This window comes from Podarcis pityusensis, assembly GCF_964106645.2.
Source record: "Podarcis pityusensis genome assembly, chromosome: 2".
Lineage (NCBI taxonomy): Eukaryota > Metazoa > Chordata > Lepidosauria > Squamata > Lacertidae > Podarcis > Podarcis pityusensis.
In genome coordinates this window covers 108638935-108660264 of record NC_138029.1, presented here as the reverse complement: position 1 = coordinate 108660264, position 21330 = coordinate 108638935, and the positions used below count along the sequence as shown (strand labels likewise).

Genomic DNA, 21330 nt, shown 5'->3' with positions numbered 1-21330 from the left:
GAAGTAGCACCTATGGAATTTATTTGAGTCAATCTCTTCGGCTCAGGAAGGTAACAAATATAAAATGCAAACAATTTTTTCAAAATAAATAAATAAATACAAATACTGTTCGCCCCGGCTTATCTTGAGCCATCAAAAGCCAGCTGTTGGATTTAAATGTTTTATTACTGATACAGTGATATTTTCATATGTGTGTGTGTGTGCGCACACACAAACAAACAAATACAAAAGAATAATATGGAAAAATTCCTTCCCCCAAGTGTCTTACACTGTAAAATTAGACAAGAGATCAAAGGAATGATAATGGAAGAATACACTAAACAAAAGTATACTCCAACTTAAGATCTGAGTACACACGGATGATTTCCCAGTATTTCGAGCGTTAAACAGCTTTCGCTGCCGTGTGGATCTTCTGATGCCTGGCAAGGTGCGAGATCCATCGGAAACTTTTCCCACACTGCGAGCACGAGTAGTGTTTCTCTCCTGTGTGAACTCTCTGGTGTGTGAGGAGACTTGCGTTCACGTGAAAACCTTCCCCACAGTCAGGACATTTATAAGGCTTCTCGGAGGTGTGTACTTTTTGGTGCTTGATGAGGACGGAGCTGTAGCTGAAGCTCCTCCCGCACTCGAGGCAATGGTAGGGTTTCTCGCCCGTGTGTATTCTCTGGTGAATGAGGAGGTTTGAGCTCCGGTTGAAGCACTTCCCACAGTCGGAGCACTGGTAAGGTTTTTCTCCCGCGTGCTCAATCTGGTGCCTGATGAGATCGGAGCTGTACCGGAAGTTTTTCCCACACTCGAGGCATTTATAGAGTTTCTCCCCTGTGTGGGTTCTCTGGTGGGTAATGACATGTGAGGAGTGGTTGAAGCTTTTCCCACAAGTCATACAGGTGTACGGCCTTTCGCCTGTGTGGATTCTCTGATGAGCAATGAGGTGCGAACTCTTACTGAAGCTCTTCCCACACTCTGCACACTTGTAGGGCTTCTCCCCCGTGTGGACTCTCTGATGCGCATTGAGGGCCGAGGTCCTGTTGAAGACTTTCCCACAGTCAGGGCAAGGGTGCTGTTTCTTTGACATCCGATTTCTTTCTTGAACAGGCAGCTTCCTTGCTTCCTTGGAGTCTCCTTGGGAAGGGACACACTTCGGCCTTTCTGATTCAGAGCACTTGTTCGTTTGTGTTTCTGGCCCCTGCTGATTTTCAGAATCATCATCTACTTGGGAACAACTCCACGGGGCTATTTCTGCTGCTGCCTTATGCTGTTTCACCTGCTCAGGACTTTCCTTCTGAAAAGTCTCCTCCATTTTCTATTCAGTGGCTGAAAGAAAAGAGAATCCAGACTTTTTTAAAACTAGAACTGCATCCATCAACCAGAGCTACTAGAATATATAATTCTAACACATCCTTAGAATTAAAGAACAGGGCTATCTCTGAGCACATTCTGAGCCTAGGAATGAATTCTCAGTACCCAAGCTGAATTTTGCCCACAGCCTCTTCATACAAAAGTTCTCTCCTGCTTGGCTTTCTTCATTTCAGCAGCCTAATTTGGGTGGGGAGGGTTATTTTGTTGCTACTGTTGCTGAACAGTGGGGTGTCAGAAACCCACCCTGGTCTATTGCAAACTACCCAGCCATCTATCTACAGTGGTACAGGTTCCAGACTCCGCTAACCCAGAAATATTACCTCGGGTTAAGAACTTTGCTTCAGGATGAGAACAGAAATCGTGCAGTGGCGGTGCAGCGGCAGTAGGAGGCCCCATTAGCTAAAGTTGTGCTTTGGGTTAAGAACAGTTTCAGGTTAAGAACAGACCTCCAGAACGAATTAAGTACTTAACCCGAGGCACCACCTCCATCGTTCTGCCCAGACACTGAGGTCCAGCGCCGAGGGCCTTCTGGCGGCTCCCTCGCTGCGAAAAGCCAAGTTACAGGGAACCAGGCAGTGGGCCTTCTCGGTAGTGGCACCTGCCCTGTGGAACGCCTTCCCACCAGATGTCAAGGAGAAAAATAACTACCAAACTTTTAGAAGACTTCTAAAGGCAGCCGTTTAGGGAAGCTTTTAATGTTTAATAGGTTATTGTATTTTAGTGTTTTGTTGGAAGCCTCCCAGAGTGGCTGGGGGGACCCAGCCAGATGGGCAGGGTATAAATAAATTATTATTATTATTATTATTATTATTATTATTATTACCACTGTACTAACCAGATCCCTGTGCAAAACCCTTAAGTAGGACCAGACTGCACCCTTGCTCTCCCCACGTGTGATTCCCCAAAACTGATGTTCGATGGCAGAGCATACTGCCTCCAACACTGGATGTGCAACTTAGCCGTCTTGGCTAGTAGTAGCCATGGAGAACCTTTCTCCTCCTGGATCGCATCCCTTGCTGCAATGCCTAAGGTTGAAATGTGACCTGGATCGGCGTCAAATCGTGTCGTGCAACCTCCCCTTCTCCCCCTTGCAGACGGAGCTATTACTTCTCATTAGTAGAGAGTTCACACCCCACCCCTCTAGTGTGGAAATAATCACAAAAGAAAACCATCTCCCTTGCTCTTCTGCGCCCCGCTCCTCCGCGCGCAACGCGCGCCAATTCCATCCTTTGCAAGCGCAAGCGTGCGCGCATCCCCAGCGCCACCCGCAACTTTCATCCCGGATCGCGCTGCCCCACCGCGCTTCCTCCTGGCATCTGTCTCACTCACCCGGGATTGTTCCCGCAAGAGCCTCCTCGCACCCCCTCCCCTCCTCCCGCCTATCCCGCTTGACAAAGGCTGGGGCGCCTCAGTTCCCACTCCGGTCGGGCTCCGAGAGGAGGAGGAGGAGGAGGAGGAGGGCGGAGGAAGCGCAGCGCGCCCCGGCGGCTGCCTCTCTGCCTCCCGCCTGCAGGCTCCCTCGGAGGAGAAAGCGGCGCTGCAGACGGCGCCGGCGTGGCCCACTAGGAGCCAGGATGTTCCTGAGCAGAGGAGGAAGAGAAGAGCAGCTTCCTCTCGGCTGGGCGAGCTTAAAGCGAGAGGCCTCTGGTGGCCGCGGCAACTTTCGGCACAGGGGTTTCTCTTCACCAGCCCCCACCCCTCCGCCCCCGTCCCCATGGGTGTAGCCAAGGGGGGCAAGGAAGGGCAGGTGCCCCCCTAAATAAAGCAAATCGATACAAAATAACGGAGGTTCTGCCCCCCACTAACATAAAGCCTGGCTACCAGGGGGTACCAACTTGAATGAAATATTGGGGGGGGGTGCAGGTAAGCCGCGCCCCACATAATCAATCACATGGTGTGGTGCATGCACACCGTTTCAAGGACAATGCCATTCTCAAATATTTATTGGGGTGGGTCGAAGCCGCCACGCCCCAAGGAGTTAGCTCCTGTGCTGGCTACACCCATCCCTGTTCCCAGGATTTGGGGTGGGCAGAGCTCCAGGAAAATGAAATAATAATAATAATAAAGATGTGAGTCTTGATGCACATGAAAGGGTGACTTCGCTTTTCTGGTCCACAAACCGGATTCGTGGGATGGGAAAGTCTCCATCTTACCTACTGGAACTAAGGAGGAGGAAATGGTCAAGGCACTGCCACCACCTCCTGGGGTGATCTAGTAAGTCGTAAGCTGGTAGCAAGTAAGAAAGCAGGAGGATGGCTGAGGGCACACTGAGGTTACGATCCGATAATCTTTATTGTCATTGTCCCATACGGAACAACAAAATTGAAAAATCTACATCAGACATTCAAAAACCAACAAGCCTGCTATCCCAACTATCCCAGCCTGGTTAGCCCCTAAAAACTCTGATACCCCATTTACCCTAAAGGCCCAGCTGCCATTGTTTCCACTTACCTCTGCCAAACTCTTTGCGTATGTTCTCTACCATACTCTGCCAGGCGCCCAGGCCAGGGGTTTTCTGGTGGTGGCTCCACAAATGTAGAAAACATCAAGCAGGTCTAACGCCAAGCTGTTTTCAAGCTGGCTTTGGCTTCCCTTTTCTTTTTGCAATTATTTTCCAGGTTAGGAGAACATCCTTCAAGAAACAGATCAAAATTCCTTTGAGCTTTAAATAGAGTTCCAGAATTTTCTTTAGTGTGTGGGAGTGGCAGTCATGGCTTGATTGGTGTCAGCTGGAGGTGCAAATAAAAGGAAGTTGCTGGCTGCAACTTAGTCAAGAAGAAAACACACACACACACACACACACACACACACACACACACACACACACGTACACACACGTACGTGCTGGAGAGGTGTAGAAAGAATGTACAGTGGTGCCCCGCAAGACGAAAAACCCGCTAGACGAAAGGGTTTTCCATTTTTCGATGCGCTTCGCAAGACGAATTTCCCTATGGGCTTGCTTCGCAAAACGGAAAAGTCTTGTGATTTTTTTTTCGCTTTTTCCCCGCTTTTTCTAAGCCGCTAAGCCTTTAATAGCCGCTAAACCGCTAATAGCGCTAATCCGCTAATCGGGTTGCTTCGCAAGACGAAAAAACCGCTAGACGAAGAGACTCGCGGAACGGATTAATTTTGTCTTGCGAGGCACCACTGTAACTAGTTTGTATATATTTGCAATAGAAATGTTTGTGCAACCAGTCAAGCAATAAAGAAACTCTTGACTGAGGAATTTGACTACAGCTACTGTTCTTGTCGCCTGTCTCCAGGGAAATACTCCGCTATAAACGTGTGAAAAGTGGTTTTACCGAGGTGCTGCCACACAAGCAGATAGCGCAAGCCGAAGTGTGTGTGTGGGAACCTCTAATAGTTCGAGGGTGCTGTACAGAAGGAGGAAACCCAATGGTGTGAACCAAAGCTTGCTTTCAGGAAGCCATGACTGAGCCAGGGCCCAGGCTCAATGCTGTGGGAGCTAAAAAGATACAGGCCAAACTTTCCTGAGCACATTCTTCCTGCCACAGAACTTTGAAAGTGTTAACGGAAAAATCCGAGGGCTCCCTTGGACAAAAACAAAGACACCAACCAGGATAACTTGGAGCAAAACAGCAGCCTGTAGGCTTGGCCTTTATTGGATACTGTCATGGCAGGACTCCCACCAGCAACAAGATGAAGCAAAATGGAAGCCCAGAACAAAACAAGACCCCCAACTTTAATTAGTTACTAATCACCCAAACTACACCCCTAAGACTACATCACAACTACATCACAAAAAGGAAGAAGAGGAGTTTGGATTTGATATCCCGCCTTTCACTCCCTTTAAGGAGTCTCCAAGCGGCTAACATTCTCCTTTCCCTTCCTCCCCCACAACAAACACTCTGTGAGGTGAGTGGGGCTGAGAGACTTCAGAGAGGTGTGACTAGCACAAGGTCACCCAGCAGCTGCATGTGGAGGAGTGGAGACTCAAACCCGGTTCCCCAGATTACGAGACTACCGCTCTTAACCACTACACCACACTGGCTCTCTAAGGAGGGGTTGAGGGAAGAGTTGTGGTGGTAACCTGAGTGTCCTGTCACCTGGCTGGTTCCTCCTTTCCCCCTCCCCATGAGTACTTTCCAGGTGACAAAGGGGAGCTTGCTGTTTCCTGCCCCCAGAGGGAAGAGCTGGTCATTGTCCTTTGTTCCACTCGTGCTGAATCCACTCCCATATGCAAGTTCTTTGTGATCTTGATGGTCTTCTGTCTAGGACCATCAGGGTTGGCATAGCAACTGGGCAGGGCTCCTGCACATGTGCTGGTATGATCAAGGGATTATGGCTGCCCTGTATCAAACCTTCCCCATTTTGTAGTCCTTCCTTCATGGAGTAAAATAAAAGTGGAACAGTGCAGATCCGATGTATGATTGATTTTCTATGAATTTATAACAGAAGCGTAGCGTATGTAGTGTATGAGTGTGAGTGTGTGTGTGAAGTTTGTACAAACCGAATGATGGGGGGGGGGTTTCCTGCGACAAAATAAATGTGGAGACAGGTCCTCTATTTTTCCTGACGATGGGGCAACTGGATGGGGTGAAAGCTCTAACAGTGGCACCAAAGAGACCCTTGGAAGATTCTGCCCTGCCTGCTTCCACCTCCTGCATTCCAAATAAACAGGAGAGAATTTGTCCTTCTGTCTCATTCAGGCCAGAATTCTGGAACATCACGTAATTTTTGCTCAGTAGGAAATGTAACACAAAGGGCTTATGGTATCTGAGTGTTGCTTTATGGCCTAGTCAACACCATGTCAGGGAAGGATGAGGTGTTTATTGTCTTGCCAAAGACCACTGGCCCTTCCTTTGAGAGAAGGGAGAAGTGATTTGAATCCTAAGAATCTATTTTATTCTTGGACTGTTGTTCTGTTGGGTCAGAGTGGATAGCATGCTGTTGTTGTTGTTACCTTGGCAAGTTTGGAGGAGCAGGTAGTCTATTACTTCTTTTGAATACAGTGGTACCTCGCAAGACGAATGCCTCCCAAGACGAAAAACTCGCAAGACGAAAGAGTTTTTCGTTTTTTGAGTTGCTTCGCGAGACAAATTTCCCTATGGGCTTGCTTCGCAAGACGGAAACGTCTTGCAAGTTTGTTTCCTTTTTCTTAAAACCGTTACAGTAATACAGGGTGCATTGCTTGAAGAGGTGCAGTTGCGACTTGACTTCGGGGAGCAACTCATAGCACGCGGTGTGGTAGCCTTTTTTGAGGTTTTTGAAGATTTTTTGGAAAAAATTGAAACCGTGCTTTGCAAGACGAAAAAACTCGCAAGACGAAAAAACTCGCGGAACGAATTAATTTCGTCTTGCGAGGCACCACTGTATTTGCTTTTTATTCCTGACCCAGTTCTCCTTAAATTCATAGAAATGCCATTTTTTCATGTAATGCATATAAGCCAGTACCGGACCTTACTGTTAACTATTGGTATCTTTGACGTAACGTGTTCCCTGTTCAGTTAAGAGTCAGTTATGCTTTCATTTGATTAAACTGGAATCCTGTAGCTGGCTGATGGAAAAGCACCACATATACTATGAACCAAGGAATCTTTGCAATCATCAAATGATTTTAATTGCTAAGTTTTAAGAGTCCAGTAAGTCTCCGGGATAAAAAAGAAGAGCAAGAGAAAAAGGCAGCTAAACAAACAAACAAACAAACAAACAGTCACATTTCATCATTTTACTCTCCCTTTTTTGTTTGTTCTCAATGTCTGGTCACAAAGTAAAAAACAACACAGGATATGACCAGATGGAAGCTCAATGATAGAGAACTCCATCTTCCAGCAAGCCGACACATGCCTTTTTACCTTCTGCAAAAACAGCATCTTATGCAGAACTTGGATTTATGAGACCCTCTACACTTTTATTCACATTGTTTCTTGCCCCCAGAGTTGCATAACATAGCAAAGAGACCTTTACTCACTTTTTTCTCTGGCCAGCCTTGAGGCACAAAATGCTACCTTGGCTGCAAAATCCAGAAGGTTCTTTGCAGCCCCAGAATCTGTATTTTTTATGGGAGGGGGTAAGGAAGCATAAATTCTTTTAGTCCCTGCACACACTGACTGCATCCCCAGAGATGCTCCTCTGAGCTTTCTCCATTTCACTCCTGCCCCCCGCCCTTTGATGTGTTGCGGCTGTGCTGGACACACAGGGTTGTGTCTTCTTATGCAGCACGAAGTCAAAAGTCTCTTGGCAGTATAGCAGTTCCACCGGCGAAATGTTTTGCGCCTACAGAATACACAAGAAGTGGTGATTTTGTTGTGCAACGGATAGCAAAACCAGATTGTGCAGAGAGTTTCCGCTAGCAAAACTGTAGCGTCGGATTCCTCCTTTGCACAACATTAAGCGTGCCCTTGCACTAGTGAACAGGTTAACGCTGGGTACAACTCGCAGCCACAGGTTTTGACAAATAAGTAGCCCGCTCACGTGCAACTTAGCAGCCTGGTCTTCCTCTCAGTCTCAAGGAACACATCTATGCTGCAGGCATCGCTCGTGGACCTCAGTCTGGTTGGCTATTTTTATAAGCAATGATGTCAGGAGTCCAGGTTCCCAGCTTGATAACACAATAAGCGTAGGTAATTAAAAAGGAGGATTTATTGCAAAAACAAACAGCTCCGGTCAGCTTCGACAAAGCCTCCGGCATCATTACTCAAGATGACCCTTCTGAAGACTCCTTCCGGCATCTAAAGAAGATATTGAACTTATGACCTTTACATCTCTTGTTTTGCTTCCTGTCTAGCAGCCCTCCCATTTGCCGACACCTTAGTGAATCAGCCCCGCCCTCTTCTTGTTCTGAGAGGCTGTCTCTGAATCTATTCGCTCCTATCTGTGCTTCCTGCAAGCTTTGGCTGTGTTCTAGCCTGCTCTCAGCTACTGCCTTATCACCCTGCCCATCAAGGTGTGGAAGAACCGAAGTCTGCAGCTGCCGGGTCTCCCCGCCTGACTTTCACCTAAGCCTTTCTGTTCCTGGCTGCTTTCTGCAGTTGGCTGCAAACTTTCTCTTGGCGCTGGCTCGTTCCTGACAAATGATGTCACAGAATCATAAGAATGTGAGAAGAGCTGACTGGATCAGGCCAGTGGCCCATCTAGGCCAACAGCCTGTGCTCACAGCGGCCAAACAGATGGCTGTGGGAAACTGGCAGGCAGGATCCGAGCACAACAGCCACTCTCCCCTCCTCCAGTTTCCAGCAACCGCTCTTCAGAAGCAGAGGCAGAGGACAGCCATCAGAGTCAGTAGCCATTGTTTGCCTCATCGTCCCTGAATTTGTCCAATCCTCTTTTAAGGCCATCCAAGATGGCGGCCATCACTGCAGAAGCAAATTCCATCATTTTACTAGGTGCTGCTGTGTGAATAAGTACTGAATCTTCCAACACTCAAGTTACACTGGATGTGCACTAGTTCTAGTGCTATGAGAGAGAATGGGAGAAAAACTTGTATCGACGCACTTTCTCCTTCCTATGCATACTTTTATAGACATCCATCTTCTTGTCTCTTACTCCTATTTCCCCTAAACTAAAAAGTCCCAAATGCTGCAATCATAGCATTGGAACGGACCTCAAAAGACTCTGTATTTGACCCTGCCATGCCAATAAAAGAAATCCACCTGCTATAGCAGGCGTGGGAAACCTCTGGCCTTCCAGATGCTGATGAACTACAACTCCCATCTGCCCCAAGAAGCACAGCCAATGGCCAGGGATGATGGGAGTTGTAGTTCAGCAGCATCCAGAGGGCCAAAAGTTTCCCCACACACAAACACCTGGGCTGCATCATCCATGATAGGCAACCAACCAGCCTCTGCTTATAAACCTCTGAATGAACAAGTGTCTATAATACTGCCAGGTAGTCTAGGGAAAAAAGTAGGAACATAAGTCCTTCATCCAGAGGGATCCTGTGTGAAGCCAGGGGCCCTCAAAAGCAAATTCCTTCTAGCATACTGTACAACCACACTTCTGGTTTCCCTCTTATAAAAAAAAAAGGTAAAGGACCCCTGACAGTTAAGTGCAGTCACAGACGACTCTGGGGTTAAGTCCAGTCACATATGACTCATCTCGCTTTACAGGCCGAGGGAGCTGGCGTTTTTCCGCAGACAGTTTTTCCGGGTCATATGGCCAGCATGACTAAGCCGCTTCTGGCGCAACGGAGCACCGAAACCAGAGCAGCGCACGGAAATGCCGTTTACCTTCCCGCCGGAGCGGTACCTATTTATCTACTTGCACTTTTTTGCTTTCGAACTGCTAGGTTGGCAGGCGTAGGGACCGAGCAACGGGAGTTCACCCCGTCGTGGGGATTCGAACCACCAACCTTCTGATTGGCAAGCCCAAGAGGATCAGTGGTTTAGACCACAGCGCCATTGACTATTAATATTATTTATTACCATTCTTGCCCCAAAAGTCTCAAAGCAACTTGACAGTGTAACTTTATAATAGTAGGATTTGGCAACACAGTATTTCCTCACTCTGGGCATTTGTAAGCTTTCTCCTATTGTATGTGAAACTTTTCTTATCAAAAGGGTTCCTGCTCCGCCATGGCTTCTCTGACATAAATCAAGGCTTGCACACTGGAAGAGGGGAAACCCTGCAGAAGGAACAGTAAAGAAGGTCTGACAGAACAAGTTCTCTTCCACAGCATACTTTCCAGAAGAGCAGTGAAATGGTCTGATTTTGCCATTCTAGGGATTCTTTGCAGCTTAGCCTTTAAACTTGCATTAAAAAAATGTTCCTAGAATTTGTGCTTAGGCTGGACTCCTCCAGAGCGTACAATCTTTGACGCACAACGGTGCACGAGTATCGCTTTAAACCTTTCCAGCAATTTGTGGTTTCTTGGCTGCGTGGCTTCTAAACCGGAACGTGGTTTCGATCAAATCTCCAGCAGGCGACTGACTCCTCCTCTTCCTGCAAGATGTCTTGCTCTGTGGAAAAGCTCCGTGGCTTACGTGGTCTCTCGCCCCCACCCCATTTTGCAGGTCTTGGAACGTGATTTCTTAAATCTCTTCAACAGCATCCAAGTTTTTATGTGAAAGCACAGGCCATTCACTCCATAGAAAGCTCTCCGCCTTCCTTACACTTGCCACATTGTCACCTGCAAGGCCAAAACGAGAACAACCACAAATGACTCTCGAGCCTTTGGGGGCTGAGAAAGGACAGCATGGTAGCCGAGTAAAAAAACCACTTGCTTTTTATAAAATGATACCATTCAGGTTCAAATTCAAAATACAATAGGTATCATTTTCCACGAGGCATATGACTGAACTCTATCATTCCAGAATATTATCACCCCGTATTATAATATAATAATAAATCTCCTACTCTTTCCTTAATCCACAAAGGTTAGGAATGTGCTTTAAATATTTTTATTATGTTAGAGCAGGATTCAACTACAGTGGTATCTCGGGTTAAGTACTTAATTTGTTCCGGAGGTCTGTTCTTAACCTGAAACTGTTCTTAACCTGAAGCACCACTTTTAGCTAATGGGGCCTCCTGCTGCCGCTGCACCACCGGAGCACGATTTCTGTTCTCACCCTGAAGCAAAGTTCTTAACCTGAAGCACTGTTTCTGGGTTAGCGGAGTACGTAACCTGAAGCGTATGTAACCTGAGGCGTATGTAACCCGAGGTACCACTGTAATGAGTTCTGCTAGTGAAAGCCCACACAAGGGCTTCTGCCAGCACAACAGGGCATTCTCTCCCTCCTCTCAGGCACCCCCAAATTGTCTCTGGGGGGAGTGTTAAAGAACCCCAAGAATGTGCAGGAGAAGAACAGATGAGATCATTTCATCTATCAAGCTGAGCCCATTAGTTATGTATTGCATTTATTTTCCCCTCACTTCAATTATAAAAGGATACAGACGACAACATTTAAAAGAACATCAGAAACATAAAATAACATTACTAAAAGTGCTCATCCTGAAACAACATAAAAAGGTGTAGGTCCTGCTCCAGTCTGCTAAAAGATGATCACTGACAGAGGCTGGGGTATCAACAAATCACATGACACTCAACCGAGAGCCAAATGCGAGGATAAACAGGAACGTCTTTACCTAGCACCTAAAAGCTGTTAACAGTGGCAGACGCATCTCTCTGGCAAGAGCATTCCTCAGGTGGGGAGCCACCACTGAAAAGGCCTGTTCTCGTGATGCCACAATCTGCCCCTCCCTCAAAGGGGGCACTCATAGAAGGGGTCTCAGATGATGAACACAAGGCTTATGCAGGGAGACTCAGTCCCAGAGGGACTGGGGATCTCAGAAACTGGGATCCTCTCAAGCAATTAAAACCGAAACTAACATACATATTGCCATAGCCTCAATACAAATACCTTTTAGTGATAGTGAAGATAGCATTGGCATATCAAATAAAGTCGTACCTTGGATCCCAAACACCTTAGTACTTGGATGTTTTGGCTCCCGAATGCCACAGACCCAGAAGTGTTTCGGTTTGTGAACGTTTTTTGGAAGCCGAACGTCCGACGCGGCTTCTGATTGGCTGCAGAAGCTTCCTGCAGCCAATCAGAAGCCGCACCTTGGTTTCCGAACGCTTTGGAAGTCGAATGTTTAAGCAGAATCTCCTTTCGTGCAACTTGAAGCCACTGGTTCGAGTCCTACCCTCCAGAGCGGGAGAAAACAAGCATGCTCCCTCCTCCATGTGACAGCCCTTACGATATTTGAAGATGGCTATCATATCTCCTCTCAGTCTCCTCTTTTCCAGGCTAAACATTCCCAGCTCCTCATAAGGCTTAGTTTCCAGACCTTTGGTCATCTTGGTCACCCTCCTCTGTTCACGTTCCAGCTTTTCAACATCCTTCTTAAATTGTGGTGCCCAGAATCGGATACAGTATTCCAAGTGTAGTCTGACTTAGGCAGAATAGAGTGGCACTATGACTTCCCTTGATCTGGACACTATACAGATCAGCCTATATAATAATAATAATTTATTATTTGTACCCTGCCCATCTGGCTGGGTTTCCCCAGCCACTCTGGGCGGCTTCCAACAAAGATGAAAAATACATTAAAATGTCACACATTAAAAACTTCCCTGAACAGGGCTGCCTTCAGATGTCTTCTAAATGTCAGGTAGTTGTTTATCTCTTTGACATCTGGTGGGAGGGCATTCCAGAATAGCATTAGCTTTTCTTGCTGCTGCATCACACTGTTGACTCGTGTTAAGCTTGTGGTCCACTGAGACTCCTAAATCCGTCTCACATGTACTGCTAGTAAGCCAGGTGTCCCTCATATTATATTTGTGCAGCTGGTTCTTCCTGCCTAAGTGCAGAACCTTACATTTGTCCCTACTGAAATTCATCATCATCATTTTATTATTTATATGCCTCCCATCTGTCTGGGTTGCCCCAGCCACCCTTGCTAGGCACTTAGGGTTTCCCCCACCCCATATCTGGCCTCGTGACCTGACAGCCTTGCCTCCTGGGGGCTCCTCAGCTGATGGAGAAGGAAAGAGGGCATTGGAAAGGTACTCTAAAACCTCAACATCCTCAACAGTATCCAAGAAGCACTCTGATGCAAATGGGTTGAAATCTTTTCCTACAGCTGAAGCATTGATAGACAAGGTTCTCTCTCTCAATGTGTGTGTGTTTGGATCTGGATTTGATATCCGGCTTTATCACTACCCGAAGGAGTCTCCAAGCGGCTAACATTCTCCTTTCCCTTCCTCCCCCACAACAAACACTCTGTGAGGTGAGTGGGGCTGAGAGACTTCAGAGAAGTGTGACTGGCCCAAGGTCACCCAGCAGCTGCATGTGGAGGAGCAGGGAGGCGAACCCGGTTCACCAGATTACGAGTCTACTGCTCTTAACCACTACACCACACTGGCTCTCAGTGTGTGTGTGTGTACCCCCTGCTTGCATTTAAAAGAAAATACTGGACCAAGGAGCCAAGTGATGTGGAATTCTTAAGAACTCTGGCGGGAAACCTACTCAGGCCCTATCTCTGGTTCCGCCCCCTTTTGTCCCCTTGCTTTCAATCCCACCTTCGCTACCTTAAGGGCTAGAAACTTACTTTTTGTTTAAAAGGAAAGCCAAGGCTCTCGGGGGTCTCCGTCCCATCCCCAATGCTCATCTCTGCGCCCACGTGGTACGAGGGGAGGATGGCAAAATACACCCGGCCCGGATCGCAGGAGGAGCTCTCCCTGGGATGAAGCCTCTGGTGCCTAATAAAGGTCAGCTGGTGGTGAAAGCTTTTGCCGCAGTCGAGACACTTGTAGGGTTTGTCTGCCGAGTGAGTTTTCTGGTGCTTGCTCAGGTCTGAGCGGTCCCGGAAGCTCTTGTGGCAGCTGCTGCATTCAAAGGGCTTCTCTCCCGTGTGGATCCGCTCGTGAGTGACCAGGTGGGACTCGTACCGGAACCTCTTCCCGCACATGAAGCAGAGGTGCCTCCTCTCTGAGCGGAGGAACCGCTCGCACACAGGAGAGGCGGCGCTCCCGTCCTCCGCCGATTCCCTTCCCCTCGCCGCCGGCTGTTTCCACTGCCCCCTGGAGAAGCCGGGCCTGGCCTTAGAGGCCTCTTTCCTTCGGGGATCCAGGATCTGCAGCCTTCCCAGTAACGTCCGAGAAAGTCTCTCGTGGGATGAGGGGTGCTCTTCCTCACGCTCCGTGGGCACAGCATCATCACAGGCTGGAACAGAAGTCACAGGGTCACAAAAGAAATGACAGCCACGACTATTCTCCCCTTGCCTTTATACCCAGGCCCTTCCTCCCCAAGGAACCCAGAATGGCAAACAGATACGCAAATTTAAAAACAAAAGCAAGGACATTCTAAAACAGATTAACACATTCCAAAAGCAATTACCGTTGCAACACCTTAAAAGCAGTTTAGGTAAAGGTAAAGGGACCCCTGACCATTAGGTCCAGTCGTGACCGACTGGGGTTGCGGCGCTCATCTCGCTTTACTGGCCGAGGGAGCCGGCGTACAGCTTCCGGGTCATGTGGCCAGCATGACTAAGCTGCTTCTGGCAAACCAGAGCAGCGCATGGAAACGCCATTTACCTTCCCGCCAGGGCGGTACCTATTTATCTACTTGCACTTTGACGTGCTTCGAACTGCTAGGTTGGCAGGAGCAGGGACTGAGCAATGGGAGCTCACCCCGTCGCAGGGATTCGAACCGCCGACCTTCTGATCAGCAAGTCCTAGGCTCTGTGGTTTAACCCACAGCGCCACCCGTGTCCGTAAAAGCAGTTTAAAGCGTGCTAAAAAGCAATTACATTTTAAAACATGCCTGCTGCTCTGTATTTCCCTCGCAGAGTTACAACTGCTAGAGTGGCTTAACAGTCTTGACCGTCCTTCTTCCCAGGGAACTCTGGGAATTGTAATACCCGCGAGGGGAATAGGGAGTCTCCTGACAACTCTCAGCACTAGGGCTGGGAGATATATTGTCCAAGAACGGATTGAAGTCCATATCGTGATTTTGGTTTCATTGTTTTATGACAAATCGTATTGTGTGCTAGAGCTGAGCGATGTCTGTCTTTCAATATCATGTTATATCGCCAGCTAAACATTGTGATATACCAATATATGGGACCTATAGAAAAATGGCAACTTAAGCTGACAGAATATGTGCAGCTTGCAGACTTAACATACAGAATAAGAGAACAACATACGTTTAGAGAAGGTTGGAAAATGTTTATCGAATATATGTGGGGAAGTTGTGTACACTTGGAAATGTTGGCAGCATTAAGATAAATTCATTTTGATGGATGTAATAATGGAATAGGTACTGAATGATTTAGTTTATGTAAAAGATGTAGGGATTTATTATATGCAAAATGAACCATGGAAAGAGAAGAAGGGACTTTAAATTGTGCTCTTATATCCAATTTCCCTTTCTGCATATACTGTAATGTTTTATTGTTGCTATGGCCATTGGCTAATGCGAATAAAGTTTTATCAGGCGGATGCCAACAAAACTGCTCTAAATGTGTAGTGCAGACAGGGCCTAAGAGTCAAGGGGGAAAGACAGGGAGTTATGTAAAGCAGAGAATCTCCTTCAGAAGCCCCCAGTTCTTCAGCTAGCAGGGTCTCTTGCTGGCTCTCTCGATTCCCTCACCTCTACAGATGCTTCCTGGACTCTCCCTCTGCTCCTCATCCTGATGGTCCGAGGGCAAAGGCGCCACGCCCGGGTCCAGGCCGCAGAGAGTACCGGGATTAGGAATCTGAAATCCTGGCACAAAGCAGGGAAAGATAACAAGATGAAATGAGCAATTCTTATAGAGGGGCCAGATTTCTGCTAGGCTAGATTTTCCTTGATGCTGCTCCCAGACGGATGACTCCTAGCACCACACAACCATTGCTCCTCCTCTGAAAGCCACAACATTAAGCGGCAAAGTTCACCCTGCTGCGTTATGCTCACATCAGTGGACATGACACAGCTACTGCTGCAGCAGCAGCTGAAAAAGGGAAAGGTAAACTTACTCAGTGCACCCGAGTGGCCTTTTTGGAAAACCAAAACCAAATGCAATCCTAAACAACAACCACTACCAAATATTTATTTTGCACCAAGTGCTGATTCATTTAGGTATGGCTCCCCATTCAATATCTGGTTCAGGAGTACAGAAACCTTTTTATTAAGAAAATACACGTTGCTAAATGGCCGGTGACCCAAAAGGGTGTTTAAAAATAATACGAAATTACTAATATTGTGTTATATTGCATTTGTGGCTTAGGGCCCTTGTATTTACGGGACTGCCTCTCCTGGTATGCCCCGCAGAGGACCTTAAGGTCCATGAATAACCATAGTTTAGAAGTCCCGGGCCCTAAGGAAGTCAGATTATCCTCCACCAGGGCCAGGGCCTTTTCAGTGATGGCTCCAACTTGGTGGAATGCTCTGTCCCATGAGACCAGGGCCCTGCAGGATTTAACTTCCGCAGGGCCTGTAAGACAGAACTATTCTGCCTGCCTTTCAACTTGAACTTAGCTAGATCTTTTATTCCCCTTCCTTCCCTCCCCCTCCCCCTCCTCTTTTTATGAAGATTACCTGCTCTGGGATCCCACAGCTAATTCTCCCCTGGTCTCCTCGCTGGCCCAAATAGGACTAATTTAGCCCGCTAGCCCTGGTGATCATCTAATGTTTATTGGATGGATTTCCCCCCTAAATTGATTTTTGAATTCTGAATTTATTATTAACGTTTCATACTGTATTTTATGCTGTTTTTTGTTGCACCAATTAAGTGTTTTAAATTTGTTGTTAGCCGCCCTGAGCCTGGTTTCCTGAACAGGGAAGGGCGAGGTATAAATAAAAATTTATTATTATTATTAATTTATTATTATAGCAGGAATTTAGGAAGCTGCCTTGCATTGAGTCAGACCACTGGCCCATCTAGGTTAGTACTGCCTGCACTGACTAGCAGCTGCTCCCCAGTCTGACCTGGAGAGGCCAGGGATTGAGCCTGAGGCCTTCTGCATGCTCTACCGCCGAGATACAGATCTTCATTATTTCATTATACATTATGTAATAAAACTATTATGGTCAACAACATTTACATCTTTTAACCCAGCAGTTCCCAAACTCGCCCCCCCCCCCAATGGCTTGTGGTCTTGGTAGACCACTTAGTGATTTTTCTTCCCATCACAGCCATTGTTAGATTTGATTTTCAATCGGCTTTTCTTTTCTTTTTTGCTTCATTTATTTTTTACATACTGTATTTTACTGTACAGTCGTACCTTGGATCCCCAACGCCTTGTGAGTTGAACGTTTTGGCTCCCGAAGGCTGCAAACCGGGAAGTGAGTGTTCCGGTTTGCGAACATTCTTTGGAACCCGAACGTCCAACGCAGCTTCCGATTGGCTGCAGGGGCTTCCGATTGGCTGCAGCAGCTTCCTGCAGCCAATCGGAAGCTGCGCCTTGGTTTTTGAACATTCTGGAAGTCGAACGGATGGACATTGGCATCCCACAAAATTCAGACTGTAACACAAGGGAACCACAAGGCAAAAAGAAACAATGAAGAGGCAATGGAAAGCCATAGAGCTTGCACGTCCCGTCCCCACAAGCAGTGGGGGTGGAAGAGGCAAGGTGTTGGAGGTAAGAAAGGCACAGGAAGGGTGAAGAGGCAACACATATACAGTGGTACCTCGGTTTATGAACTTAATCCATTCCAGAAGTCTGTTCTTAAACTGAAACCATTCTTAAACTGAGGCGCACTTTCCCTAATGAGGCCTCCCGCTGCGGTGCCCTTCCACCATTCGGCTTCCGTTCTTAGACCAAGGTAAAGTTCACAAACCGGGACACTACTTCCGGTTTTGCGAAGTTCGTAAACCGAATCGTTTGCAAACAGGATTGTTCTTAAACCAAGGTACCGCTGTACTGGGACTCCCAGTTTATGCACCCTATGCCCATAAGGATCAGAGGCGGCAATGCGCTAAGCATATCTCACAGCGTGCGCACTTAGCGCTCCCTTGGAGCAAAGTGGTACGACCCAAAAACAAACACAGATGAATACAGAATTTCCTCACTGGAGTGAAGGTTCCTGTGTCCAATAAGCTGAAAGCTGTGGCAAAACCCTTCTCCGCAGTCGGGACACATATAGTTTTCTTCCGTTGCGCGGCCCGGTACGTGCACGACAAGATGGGAGCTCTCTTGGGTGTTTTTCTCACAGTCGGGGCATTTATGGGATCTGCCCACCGCAGGGGAAGTCTGGCTGGCAACGGAGACTAAAGTGCCGCTGATGATTTTCCCGCATTCCAGGCAACTCCGGCAGGCCTTCGCTTTCTCTTCCTCGTGGCCCCTCACGTGCTTCACAAGACCCGTCCGGTAGCGAAAGCTTTTCCCACACTGGTTGCAGTGAAAGGGCGTTTCTCCTGTGTGGATTCTGCGGTGCGTATTAACATCCGTGCTCTGCCGGAAGCTTTTCCCACACTCCGGGCATTTGTACGGCTTCTCGCCCGTGTGGAGCCGTTTATGTCGGACAAGGTGAGAGTTCCGTTTAAAATTCCTCCCGCAGTCCGGGCACGGGTACTCCTTCCTTATACCCGATGTTCTTGGCTGTGGCGGCGCTTCCATGAAAAACCTTCTGCCCCAGAAGGAAGAGTCCTATTTTTATCTCCTAGAAACCGTCTCCAGCTTTTCCTAAAAAATTGGGAAGTGGGGATAACACCGGATTTAGGTTCGATGAGGCCCTAAGCTACTGAAGATAATGGGGCCCTTTATATATCCAGCTGTCCTTTGTCAACAACAAACTGTCGCTGTTTTTTGTGTTGAATATATGCAATGTGGTAATTTATGGACCTAATAGGTATCTAAAGCCATTTGCACATAACAAAATATGTATTTGATCAAAGTAATTGTTGAACTGAAATACAATTAAGAAGAAGTATATTAATAGTGAAATTTTTTGAGGGGGGAGGGCCAAGAGAGTGGGGCCCTAAGCTATAGCTTGTTTCGCTTATACATAAATCCAGCACTGCTCTGGCTGCAAAACAGTAAAAAATTACCACAGGAATTCTGAGGAAAACCTCACGATATGAAACGTCGAAACCTCCAAACTCGAGTGGAAAGCCACCTGAGGTGAGGTGGAAGGTAGACGGTCCATTTTGAGATAACGGGTCTCTTCATCGGTGGGATGAAATTTTGATGGATGGGTCAAGTTTACAGGCCGCAGTAGATGCATTTGCTGACACAAAGGATGACTTGGTTCATAGATCTGTAGAGCTGTAAGGGACCCCAAGGCTCAAGCATGCACCGAAGTGGCGTCCAGCCCACAAAAACTGCTACTGAAATGAGTTTGCTTTCCTTTAAGGTGCCACAGGAGGACGTTCTGTCATTGCTTTGGTCCAAGAAGAAAGCCACACACTTTTTTCAATACTCACAAAAGTGTTTTCATGGGTTTCCATGGCTAGGAAAAGTAAAACAAAACAAAGAGAGATATGGTCATTCTTGTATCTGAGGTTTTATATCTCCCAATTTTATACATTTTTGTTTGTTGGTTTGTTCTGGAAGACACTCTTTCCAAATTACTTCCACAGGGCTGGTATTCTGGCCTATCAGTTTCCCTGAGATTTCTCTTAATCTGCACTGTTAACATCCCCCTTTGCAACAGGAGTGCGGGGGGGGGGGGGGAACTGGACTGTTTCAACTCAAATGGGCGGGGTAGAAATATAATAATAATAATAATAATAATAATAATAATAATAATAATAATAAACTGATTGTAATAATAATATTAAGCTGGTTGCAATTGTTGTTGTTACAATCAGCTTAGTGTTTTAAAAGAATCTCTAAGCAGCGTACAATATATAAAGTAAAGGTAAAGGGACCCCTGACCATTAGGTCCAGTCATAGCCGACTCTGGGGTTGCGGCGCTCATCTCGCTTTATTGGCCGAGGGAGCCGGCGCATAGCTTTCGAGTCATGTGGCCAGCATGACTAAGCTGATTCTGGCAAACCAGAGCAGCGCACGGAAACACCGTTTACCTTCCCGCCGGAGCGGTACCTATTTATCTACTTGCACTTTGACATGCTTTCGAACTGCTAGGTTGGCAGGAGCAGGGACCAAGCAACGGGAGCTCACCCCGTCACGGGGATTCGAACCACCGACCTTCTGATTGGCAAGTCCTAGGCTCTGTGTGTGGTTTAACCCACAGCGTCACCCACATCCCATAGCGTACAATATAAAAGCTATCAATACACAGACATGTCCTTGTTGCTGTGGATTTTGCGCAGCCCCTCACACTGAACTGGGGAAGGGCCATATCCCAGTTCACCTTAGCTTCACGTGCAAAAGTTCACAGATTCAATCCAGGTAGGGCTCAGAACAGCCACTGCCTGAAACCCCCAGTGAACAGCTCTCACACATCTGATTTGAACCAACCCACAGTTTGGGGACTGCAGGCTTGCTGTCAGGAGCAGATCATCCTATAGAAGACATCCCCAAACTCGGCCCTCCAGCTGTTTTGAGACTACAACTCCCATTATCCCTCACTAACAGAGCCAGTGGTCAGGGATGCTGGGAACTGTAATCCCAAAACAGCTGGAGGGCCGAGTTTGGGGATGCCTGTCCTATAGCTTCCTTCATGAGGTCCTCCAGAGAAGTCAGAAGATCCTCCACAGACCTGCACGTGGCCCCCGTCAGTGGTGGGCAACCTGTGGCTGCCCAGATATCGCTGGACTCCCATGTCCTCTCAGCCCCAGGCAGCACAGCCAGCCAGTGGTCAGAGACGATGGGAGCAGGATCTAGAAGGTCACAGGATCCTCACTCGCGATCCAAGTGCAGAGTCTCTCCAGGGACAACAGGAGGGTAAAATAAGTACATAAAGAGAAGTTCCACAGACATTGCTTGTCACTCATCCTCACTGCTGCAGCAGCTGCAATTTAGCAGACACCCCAGGGCCTCAAGAACCCCAGGACACATGGGCGTAGCCAAGATTTTTGTTGCGGGGGGGGGGGCAGGCCTTTTGTTTGGGGCAGCAGAACCGACGTGATTGGTCAGTTAGTTAAGTATTTCTATTGTTTTCTTGATGGGGAGGGGCAAGCCAGGACACTATTCATCACTCCAAAAGACAGTGCTGGTGCTGGCTCACATTTCCCCCGAGTGTAGCTTCTTGGTTGGGGGGGGGAGTAAGGTCCCCAGTGACAGGCACCTTATCTGGAGGGGAGGAGAGACTACTAGGGACCACCACCTTCTCCTCCCAGGGCAGCAGCAATAGCCGCCCGTACAGGCCTCTCGGGCCCCACCCAGGACCCCCAGCCGACGGTGGTGGTTGTGCGTAAAAGGGGACTTTGCGCTCCGGATCAAGTTTGCCACCAGGAACCTCCTCCCCCCCTTTCCCCTGCTCACCCGATCAGGCGCTCGGAGGGGTGGGCTTAGAATCTTCCGACACCCCCGGGATCGATCCAAGCCGGATGCGTGGGTGGGGGAGCCGCAGTCGCCACTCGGGTCGGGCTCTCCGCGGCCCGCGCGCGCACACAGCCACACAGGAAGCGAGGCTCAAGGTCTATCGCCAGCGCTCGACCACGTGGGGGAAGCGAGGGGAG

The 21330-nt window shown here is 47.9% G+C and overlaps 1 protein-coding gene and 1 long non-coding RNA gene across 4 annotated transcripts in view; one reads left to right on the top strand and one right to left on the bottom strand.

The window, feature by feature from the left end:
- Window positions 1–21330, top strand: part of LOC308470237 — a 67651-nt gene that overhangs the window by 8314 nt on the left and 38007 nt on the right. The gene's annotated exons all lie outside the window — the stretch shown is intronic.
- On the bottom strand, window positions 252–21268 carry LOC308469864 (uncharacterized protein). Of its 3 annotated transcripts, none has more exons than XM_080992910.1 (5): window positions 21134–21268; window positions 17815–19193; window positions 15414–15527; window positions 13372–13985; window positions 252–1314 (listed from the first exon to the last, which is right to left on the bottom strand). In XM_080992910.1, the coding sequence occupies exons 2-5, from the start codon at window positions 18359–18361 to the stop codon at window positions 1261–1263; spliced, it is 1329 nt and encodes a 442-aa protein (XP_080849036.1). In that variant the 5' UTR covers window positions 18362–19193; window positions 21134–21268; the 3' UTR covers window positions 252–1260. The 3 variants fall into 3 exon arrangements, with proteins under 3 accessions (XP_080849036.1, XP_080849037.1, XP_080849038.1); XM_080992911.1 differs by lacking the exon at window positions 252–1314 and adding an exon at window positions 3556–3615; XM_080992912.1 differs by lacking the exon at window positions 252–1314 and adding an exon at window positions 7945–10447 and having other exon boundaries at window positions 21134–21267.

Excerpts from the sequence above, each read along its gene's own strand:
- LOC308469864 (XM_080992910.1), bottom strand. The coding sequence starts at position 18,361 with ATGGAAGCGCCGCCACAGCCAAGAACATCGGGTATAAGGAAGGAGTAC. Across the intron at positions 13,986-15,413 it reads TCCAGGAAGCATCTGTAGAG|CCTGTGATGATGCTGTGCCC; the intron begins GTGAGGGAATCG and ends CTTCTGTTCCAG. Across the intron at positions 1,315-13,371 it reads GCTTTCCTTTTAAACAAAAA|CCACTGAATAGAAAATGGAG; the intron begins GTAAGTTTCTAG and ends CTTTTCTTTCAG.